Source organism: Salvia miltiorrhiza, unplaced genomic scaffold (genome assembly GCF_028751815.1).
Source record: "Salvia miltiorrhiza cultivar Shanhuang (shh) unplaced genomic scaffold, IMPLAD_Smil_shh original_scaffold_381, whole genome shotgun sequence".
NCBI lineage: Eukaryota > Viridiplantae > Streptophyta > Magnoliopsida > Lamiales > Lamiaceae > Salvia > Salvia miltiorrhiza.
The window spans coordinates 157,023-166,624 of NW_026651537.1; the positions used below are offsets into that span (position 1 = coordinate 157,023).

General features: G+C 35.1%; 1 protein-coding gene across 3 annotated transcripts; it reads right to left on the bottom strand.

Annotated features, from left to right (window-relative positions):
• Nucleotides 1-1,819: 1,819 nt before the first annotated feature.
• Nucleotides 1,820-9,602, bottom strand: LOC131004336 (uncharacterized). Of its 3 annotated transcripts, none has more exons than XM_057930983.1 (15): nucleotides 9,128-9,589; nucleotides 8,898-9,045; nucleotides 8,495-8,604; nucleotides 8,312-8,393; nucleotides 7,286-7,431; nucleotides 6,606-6,746; nucleotides 6,406-6,516; nucleotides 6,177-6,288; nucleotides 5,291-5,431; nucleotides 5,129-5,166; nucleotides 4,952-5,044; nucleotides 4,000-4,083; nucleotides 3,636-3,779; nucleotides 3,339-3,475; nucleotides 1,820-2,158 (listed from the first exon to the last, which is right to left on the bottom strand). In XM_057930983.1, the coding sequence occupies exons 1-14, from the start codon at nucleotides 9,194-9,196 to the stop codon at nucleotides 3,341-3,343; spliced, it is 1,554 nt and encodes a 517-aa protein (XP_057786966.1). In that variant the 5' UTR covers nucleotides 9,197-9,589; the 3' UTR covers nucleotides 1,820-2,158; nucleotides 3,339-3,340. The 3 variants fall into 3 exon arrangements, with proteins under 3 accessions (XP_057786966.1, XP_057786964.1, XP_057786965.1); XM_057930981.1 differs by lacking the exon at nucleotides 1,820-2,158 and adding an exon at nucleotides 2,919-3,265 and having other exon boundaries at nucleotides 9,128-9,602; XM_057930982.1 differs by lacking the exon at nucleotides 1,820-2,158 and adding an exon at nucleotides 2,919-3,166.

The window sequence follows — 9,602 nt, forward strand, 5'->3', positions numbered from 1 at the left end:
TAAGGTGGATGTTTTGGATAACGCGATGAATGTTGTCTCGATGGATTCTCGGGGGGAGGGGGGCTTGGAGAGGGAGACTGCGGTTGATACTTAGGGTCGGGCTTCTCCGCAGACTGTTAAAAGTGGGGGTGAGGAATCGTCCATTCCTACTCCGGAGAATATTGCTAGTCGTCTTACTAGATTAGAGGAGCAGGTTAGTCAGGGGATGCAAATGTTAGTTGATCAAACACCGGCTAAACGTGGGTGGGGTCGTCCTCCGAAAGGTATGGAGAAGCCGCGGGTTCCTTTGGCTCCGTAGGATAACATTAAAAGTCGCCTCCGAAATGCGGAGGAAATGGGCTATGCGCCGAAGGATTTTATTATTGATCATAGCAGAAAGGCTAGCTTGCGAGTGATGGATAATATTTCGAATGGCCGTTGGGCAGATGAAATGGAGTTAGACAATTTTTTTTAGCCTTTAGTTTTTTTGCTTTTTAGTTTTTTTTTTCTCTATTTTTGACGAGCTCTTTTTTTGAGTCTCGGGCCCCTTAGTATGCGTTCTTGTGCTTTCAAGGGTTTTTATTTTCTTTTTTATATAAAACTTCAATTTAATAATGTCTTTCATAACTTCAATTTTTTTTATTGAGATTCATGTTTGTATTTACTTATATTTAAATTATATTTAATATGTACATTTATTTAAAATATCGTTCACTTTTAATATTGATCGTGTATCGCACGAGCTAACTAGGGCTGCTTATTTGGATATTGGGTATTGGTTATATCCGAGCCGAACCGAAATTCATCGGTTATCGGGTAACTGATACCCGATATTTGGTTAAATGGTACGGTTATGGGTATGAGTATTGGGATTTTTTGGTTATCGGGTATACCCGATTAACCGATTTAATTAATTTTAAAATTATAAAATATAATTTTATTAATATAAATATATTTAATTTGATATTTATAATATAACTACAACTTTACGTGAAAGGAAATGTATCAATTTAAAAATTAATAATTAAATAAACTTATAAATAGTCAAATATAATAGAACAATCAATAATAAATTATTAAACTCTATTAAAGTATTAACTCAACTCAATGAAATCATTAACTTGTTCATGAAATCATCGCACAAGGAATTGTGAATTGATTAAATAAATTCTACTAAATGACTACCCTCTAACATAGCTATTTTTTTTTATGGTATTTTGGTTACCCGTTTAACCGATCCATATAACCATCCCGTTTAACCGGTAACCAAATACCGTTTGGATTTGGGTACGGGTAACATAAATGCTAAATTTTGGGTATGGGTACCTGACCCGTTCATCACCCCTAGAGCTAACATACTAGTTTACATAAGAATCAAAATAAAAAGAAGGAGAATAAAGTGAATAAATTGGTAGGAGAAGAGAAAGAAAATTAGGGAGAAAAAATGGGGGAAAATAAACACATTGTTTTATATATTATATAGATTAGCATTCAAGTCGTTTGGCATTAATTCTGGCAAAAACTTAAAATATAATGAACAAGAGGAATTACCTTTCATAGAAACCTTAGGAAAATTCATTACCTCTTCGTGTAGTTAGTTATTTAACTGAAATCTTTATAACAATTTAGCAAGGACGCCTCCACTAAGTTCACAACCAACTCAAATGATATCATTCATTTTCCAATTTGGGAAAACAAGCTCTTGAAGTATACGATGAAGCTTCTTTGGATGAGGACGGCCTTTTAGATTATTGATTTCGTCTGTTTTTGTTTTGTTTGTTTTATTTTTTCACGGCTCCTTTGTGATTCGGTCCCTTGTTTGCGTCTATGCTCTCACAGGTTTTTAGGTCATGTTTCTTTCTTTCTTTCCTTTTTAATAAAATTTCTATTTCAGCAGAAGTATAGGAGCTAAGAACAAAAATATAGAGACATGAGATAGCATGCAGCCCCTACCCTAACATCTCGCCGGCGATGAGCCCTTTCACGCCCGCCGACAAAGTTGAACAAAACCAGTAGCATCAACGACACCACGAACATCTCGACTCCCTTAAAATCGAACTCTCCTTGCTCGAGCTTCTCTTGATCGACTGTCTTGTTTAACATCCTGAAATTCGATGGAGGTTTCGTTTGGAAATAGCAACGGCGGAGGAGCTACAGCAACAACACGATGCCCTTATACCTGCGGTGAAGGCAGAAAACCCAGAGAATAAAGGAAAAGAGAAAGGAAATTCAAATTTTGTGGTTTCAAGAAAAATTAAAATTAAAATGTACTCTCACTTGACATCATTCTTTTCGGAACGATTACTTAAAAAAGAAAAATTATAGTGTAAAAGTGTATAGAACAATATTTGTGTAGTAAAAATTGATTATTCAAAAAGAAAATAGAGATAAAATAAGAGAGATAAAATAAATTATGACAAGGATAGAGATAGTAGTAATAAAATAAGAGAGATAAAATAAATGGGAACAATATATAAAATAATTTATTTCTCTTTTTGAGTTGAAACATTATAAATGAAATGCCCAAAAAAGAAATTTAGGACAATATTATTATTATTTTTTTTTTGATCGGGCAAAGTCATGTTAGATGTTAGTAATTAGTTCCTCATACACTCCAAGAACCACCTTATCTCTCCATTCACCAAAATCCACCTTATATCTCCAATCTCCAATTCGCTCCCAAGAGGGATCGAACCCGGGTCACTTCACTTAAGTGAGGACCCGGTGGCCAGTGGGCTAAGCCCCCTGGTTTAGGACAATATTATTGGGACAAAGGGAGTACCATTTTTATGACCATGGCTTTATATGTTTTAATACTTATTTTTATGGCTAAATTTACATTTCTCCCTTATTATTATCACATAAAAATAAAAATTGACATTTCATTCTCACACCCCAACTAAAATTAAATAAATCAACAGAGAGAAAGGGAAAAGAAGAAGATAAAAAGGGGCATTTATAACTTATAAGCCAGACAAAAGGTTGATGACGTATCTGGAGACAGCGAATGTATAATATGATGAAACTATTACATGGAGTATTTCATATACACATGCATTTGATGTCAATAAAATACGAGAAGAAAAATAAAAGTTGAAATTAACCTTTGCAAGACTGTAGCAATATCCTACCGCAAAACTTATAAATTGGACACACAAAAAAAGATGTATATTAGGAATTGAATGGCCTGCAAAATTATAATAAAAAAATAAGCATATATTTCCTCGACACCTCTTTTGCTGCTCTCTTCATTGCTTCATCTTTCTAGTTTAATTTATCAGAGAGCCTAAGAAAAACAGGCACTTATCACTGAAGAAAGCCACAAGAATAAGGTCCAGCAAAAACTCGAAATCTCTTACCCTCAGAAATGATGAAACAACGCGACTGCATCATCTAGATCCATCAAGGAACGCTCCAATGTAGCCCTGACTATTCTGTACACCATAACTTTATCCCTCAGTTCCCCGACAAGCTTATCCTTAGGTATTTGAAGAACCTGGAGCACATCACATGGACGAATCACTTAACCATTGAGACCATCTTCTATAAACCACAATCACAACAGCGAGGTTTTCCCCTCAACAAAATACATATGTTATTGTTAATTCACATTGATGTAGCCTTCATATATTCATAGTAACCATCTAAAAGCTTACATCTTTTCTTTGGTCTTGCTCGTGTGTGATTCTCAGTCTCAAATTTAGAACAGCGTGGTACATTTCATCAAGAAATTTTTTCCGGTAACGGTGTGGATCCACTTTCCATAGATAAAATGATGGCGGCCTAACCGTAGCAATACTCTGCAATAAGATTTTCCTTCAGTTACTGAAATTCTTAGGAAAAGCGTATCAATGGGACTTGAATGTACACTTCACATATCAATTTAAATGTGCATGTTATATTTTTCTCATCATAATTGACAACATTGCAGAAATATTGGATTTTGAGATCAATATAAATAGGGCTGAACCCAGCCCAGATACAACATTCTTGGAACAACAATAATGCATCAGAAAATACCTCCATGTGTAAATATTCATCTTTCCAGAGCTGGAAGAGTATCTTGGTAGTCTCTTTCTTCTCAACAAATGTAGAGTCTGAAATCTGGAGGGATAAGATCATACCTTAGGTAATTCACAAGAAGTAATTTGTGGAAAAAAAAATTATACAAGTTTTTTCTAGATTGATTATTCATCTATATCATCATTTCTTTTAACAAGAACATGACAGCAGATGTTACTAAAGTATCTTAAACACAAAGCTTCAAATCCCAAACAAATTTTAATAAAACAAAATCAAGAATAAGACACAACAAACGCAAAAGCTTAATGCTAAATCAAGTCAAAGGCTCAACAAGAATCATAAAAAATAAACCCATAGACTTTAAGCCTAAACAAAAACTATAAAAGTTGAAACTATTCCACTCATCTTTCGTATACCTAAGCTCTCCTCTAGTTCAAGACAACTAAAGTGAAAAATAGTAAGTCTCTGCGAGTATAAGATGAAAATTTTAAACTACAAACTTGGTTATGAATTATTGTCTGTGAAACAATATAGTTAAAAAAGTGGGATTTCTAACTCTTGAACCACATCTCAAGTGTTCTCATTGAATCATTACATGTTGGAAGTTGGGACATTAAGAAGACCTTCAGAGGATTTCATGTCCAAGTCAAATTTTTAGTTGCAGACTTGCAGGTTATAGAACACCTTCAGTAAAACAATACTAGCTGATTGAAGCATAACAAATGAACTGGTTACTGCAATGATTCCACCTAAACCAAATTGAATTGATTGAAGAACAATTTGCATTGGTTCCTGAAATAGATGAGGAGTTCTGACAGGAAAAGAAAAGAAAGAATGAATGAAATAAACACTGAAACAAGAGAATCAGTTAACAGGTACCTCTATGTAATGCTATAACAAGAAGGGCAACAATGTAATTTCTTAAGATTGTCAAACTGCTCATAGTTACCTTGTCAGTCTCAACAAGACGGCCAGCCTTTGACACTAGCCTAAATATCCTGTAGGCCTCCCTCCCATATCTTTTCAAAATCATAGACTCCACCTAAATAGAATGTGATTGTCATAAGATAGTGTATAAATAAACATTAACAGAGACCAATAGAGAATGAAGGAACAAAAGACAAACTTCTTCATTTTGAGCCATCTGAACAATGCTTTTTATATCTGAAGAGAGAGACAAATAGTAAAGACATGTGTTAGAAGGACTCAATACACGGATGGTGACTTGGTTGAAAAAGGTCATTTAACTGTTGCATTAAGATAAGAGGCATGAAGAGGACGAAAGTACCAACACTGTAGCTTTCTATATCTGTTGAGAGTGTTTGACAACCAAGCTGTTCAAGTGAAGTTTGGACACGCTCAAGATCCATGCCAACACCACCATCTTTTTTTATCACCTCATCATATATATCATTTATGGACAGATAAGCTGGAAATAATACTTATAAGTCAGGCGAATGTTAATAAGCTAGGGCACAATTGAACTAGATGAGAATAGGTCTCAGAGGAGATTTCAACAATATGCTTATCAATGGTACACATCCCTTCCTGCCCGGGTTTTATCATGAATATGTTTCTTAACTATTAAGCTATTCAGGTGTCCTACTAATCAACTAATATGGGATGGAAATGTAAGGAGGAAAATTAATCTAAAAATACATAATCATTTCAGTATAGTAACAGTCATCAAACTTTAAAGCAGACCTTCTACTAAGATTGCTGGAAAAGCATGAAACCATATGCAAAAGAAACAGCATGGATAGGGTGGCATCCATACTATTTACTTTTGTTTTTAGAAACTCCAAGCCCAAATTGACAAATGCACATGTAAAAATTTACACATCTATTTTTTTATTTCATTTTTTAAACTATTCTCATTTAACAATACATGCGTTAAAGTCCTTCACCAACCACTGAAGAACCTCCATGAACTTAAGAAGTTAGGCAAGGCAACCAATATGCAATGTCTTAATATGTAAGCTTGTCTTTTTCTTCCTTGATGTAAATTTTGAGAATTCATAATGTAGAATGAACTAACACATCACATATGATATCAGTCTCTATCTAAAGCCTCTGAAATATTGAAACGATAGATTCAATTCCCCAAGATATTTGTCCCCATTTAATATGGAGAGTTAAAATTCCATGTAGGTATAAAAAGAAGGATTAATTACGAGATTTATCAGCCTTCAGTCGAGTCTCTGATCGTCCACTTAAATCCAAAATTGCACTCAGCACAATGCTTGCTTCATTGTTAATCCTTGTTTTCACATATGAAATACAAGCCTGCATCAAAAAATACATAAGAATCTCATAGCTAAAGTTTTTTATGCAGATTAATACAGCATGTGGGATCAAACTCAGAACAACCACAGACAATTAGAAATAATTATCATACCGAACCTTATGCAGCAGGCGCCACAAAAATTCTTCAAAATTAACACGCCAAAGAACTTCAATCTTTCTATTGGCATCCAATACATCGTCATCAGAGTCCAAAACAACAGCCTTACGCTATTAGTCAAAATAAATACAAAAAATAACAAGTCAATAAACTCAAAATATTGTGCTGAAGGATACTTCAAAAGAAATGCTCCTACAACCTTCCTGCCTACTGTTGGGCTCTCAGTACTTTCCTCGCCCTTTTCCTCAGAAATATCACCCATGTCCATTGAAAATCTCATAGACTCCACAGGCGCAGCAGCTTCCAAAGCAAGCTGCTCTATGGTCTTCTGTTCTGCAATCTGTTAAGTGAATGATGAGTTCTACTAAAGTAAGTCATCTGCTAATAAATATCAGCAGAAGCTGCAGAACCACGAAAATAGGTTAGCTAGTGACAAGTAAAGATATTCAAGTAAAGAAAATTTCCCCTTCTTCATAGTCATCTACCTCGCTAATCAACAACCCTGTCCCCCTCCCATAGAAAAAGAGAAAAGGTTCAAATTTCTCCATATATTTATATTATTAAAACAAAAGATAATGGATAAAAACCAAGAAACTAAATCTCTCATCGATCTTATTATTTCCTAAAAAAAGTTGAATGTGTAAGGAAGTCATCAACATAAAGCAATTGATAATATATAATGCATCATGCATGTTATTTGAGAAAGTTCATACACCTAAACTATTGAAGAGAAACGATCACACGTGACGGATAAATTTTATGATGAATGAAAGCAAAGATTTACACAATATATAAACATCTGAAAAAGATTGTTCACAAACATTTAAAGGGGAAGGTCTCTTTTAACATAGAATATACTGCTAAGTTCAAAGGGAGTACCTTTGCTGACTTGGCACCCTTCTTCTTGGCAGGAGCATCATCAGTAGGTGGAGTAACGAGTGGCCCAGGCACAGGGCAGCGCTCAATAAACCGGGCACTCAAAAGTTTCCTGAAGCAAGCATGCACAACCTGATCATCAAAACTACCTGCAGGAAAGAAGAACTGCAGGAGTAAAGAGTTTTCAAATGCAAAGCAAGGTGATTCCCCAAATAAATAGAACATTTATGACAGTAAAAATTGTCACAAATCCAAATTGATTAGTTAACTTGGTTTTGATACAAGGGAAAAAATGGCCTATAGTAGCCACTGATAATATTTATTTTCAATTAATTTATTATACATGCTTTACTACTTATTGCAAGACTAAAAGATTCTATTTGGAGCAGACCGAAATGTGAGTTTCATGAATTTTAGGAATGTTTTCAAAACATTTTTATTCAAGATTGTGGCACCCTTTCTGAGTCCCGAACAGCTTCTTACTTAAGATTTCTGCATATATGAAATCATATGTTCATATATCATGCATCAGATGGTGATCATTAGTACTCCCTCTGTCCACGAAACATCTCATTTTTCCAATTTCATCCGTCCATAAAATATCTTCCCAATCCACTTTTGGAAATAATCCACTAACTATCACGGTTACAATTCTCATATATTTACATACATTGCCACTAATGGACCCGCCACTTTTGAAAATAACCCGACTAAGGCACTATCACCATCTTTTCTAATTTGTGGGACCCATTCTCCACTCACCAAATATGCAACTAGTTTTTCTTAAAACATGTGCCCTCTCCCCTTAGGAAGATGTTTCAGGACTGAGGTCTGAGGAAGTATTATATTATTAAGAAATAATTCTGCTCCAACTACTTGGAAATAGAAATTTAAACTACATCATATTGAAGAGGTAATGATTAAATATGCACCAAATAAAAGAAAAACTTGGTTAATAAACGATGTTTTCATTTTCGACAAGTTTAACAGAAAAGTGTTGCATACGTTGCAATAGATTATCAGTTATACCTGTTTTCTGCTTTTCTCTATCTATAATCTGATCTAAGGAAAGCCTCCCGTGTTGAATCAACCCAACAATTATTCCTCGACACTGTATGGGAAAGAATATCACATATTAATGAATTAATTAATGAAATAAAATGACAGTAAACTGAAATTTTAAGACAAGAAGAATACTAAAAAGTATCTCACATCTTCACCGAGCTCCTCAGATACTATTTGCATAAATTTGGTGGCCCTTAATTTATGCATAATGTTGTCAAATAACACCATATACTGGGTAGTCCTCAGTGCCTTAGCACCTACAGTTGCAAAAGAGAAACCAATTATACGGGCTCCATGATTTAAACAATTTTCTCATTGATAAATTATTTACAATCACATAAAAACACTTCCACCACAATCTTTTCCAAATAAATTTCTACAAAACTCGTTTTTTTTTTTTATATAAAAAGAAAACCATATAGAGAAGTCAATGTTGTAAAATAAACAGCAATTCTTCAATCAAATACCCAACTTCACGAAACTACCCACTCGAATCAAAATACAAGACTGAATCAGTTGCGCAGTCCGAAAATCAATTAAATGGTCGCACCTTCTTGCTCAATTTGGAAGGCTTGAACACAGTTTTGGTGTATTAAAACCCGTAAACAATTGACAACATTTTGTCTGGAGAGCTCCGTGAAACGAACAATTTCATCTAGTTTTAGGGTTCCTCTGCGGAGCAAACACTCGCATACTTTCTGCAGCACGCAGAAATGTAATTAATTAATAAATATCAAAAGTAGAAAGAATTAGGCGAATACTGAAGAAAAAGATAATTACACAGCACAGTTCTCCGTAGAAGGACGAGATGACATGGGCGGCGAGTAGAATACCGTGCGGCGACACCATCACTGCCTGTTTCGTGCGTGATTCTAGTTTGCATACGGTTCCACTTCTACTACCACTACCACTACTACTGTAAGGTTCTTAATTAAAAATAGCAAAACGAAAAATAACAAAATAAAGAATCATCCCAAGTGCAGAAAATTGAAAAGGCTCCTAATATTATTTAAAAAATCTTCAACTAATCGGGTGCCACTTCGAGCAGCAAAATGGGCTCACTAGGTGTAGGCAGCAGCGGCGGCGTGAGTTAAGTGCGGCGATGATGCGACGAGCCGCGCGCTGCTATCGGTCGAATGAAGTGCAATTGGTCGAGCTACGGCTGATGAACGAGAGAGGGAGGGAGGGGAAAGGCGGCGCGAGGTTTCGAGGGGATGGGGATGGGGATGGGGATGCGGTTGATCTTTTAGGCGCT

Coding starts and splice junctions, on each gene's coding strand:
- LOC131004336 (XM_057930983.1), bottom strand. CDS start 9,196: ATGGTGTCGCCGCACGGTATTCTACTCGCCGCCCATGTCATCTCGTCC. Junction 6,289..6,405: donor TGTGGCGCCTGCTGCATAAG/GTTCGGTATGAT, acceptor TTTTTGATGCAG/GCTTGTATTTCATATGTGAA. Junction 5,167..5,290: donor TATAGAAAGCTACAGTGTTG/GTACTTTCGTCC, acceptor CTCTCTCTTCAG/ATATAAAAAGCATTGTTCAG.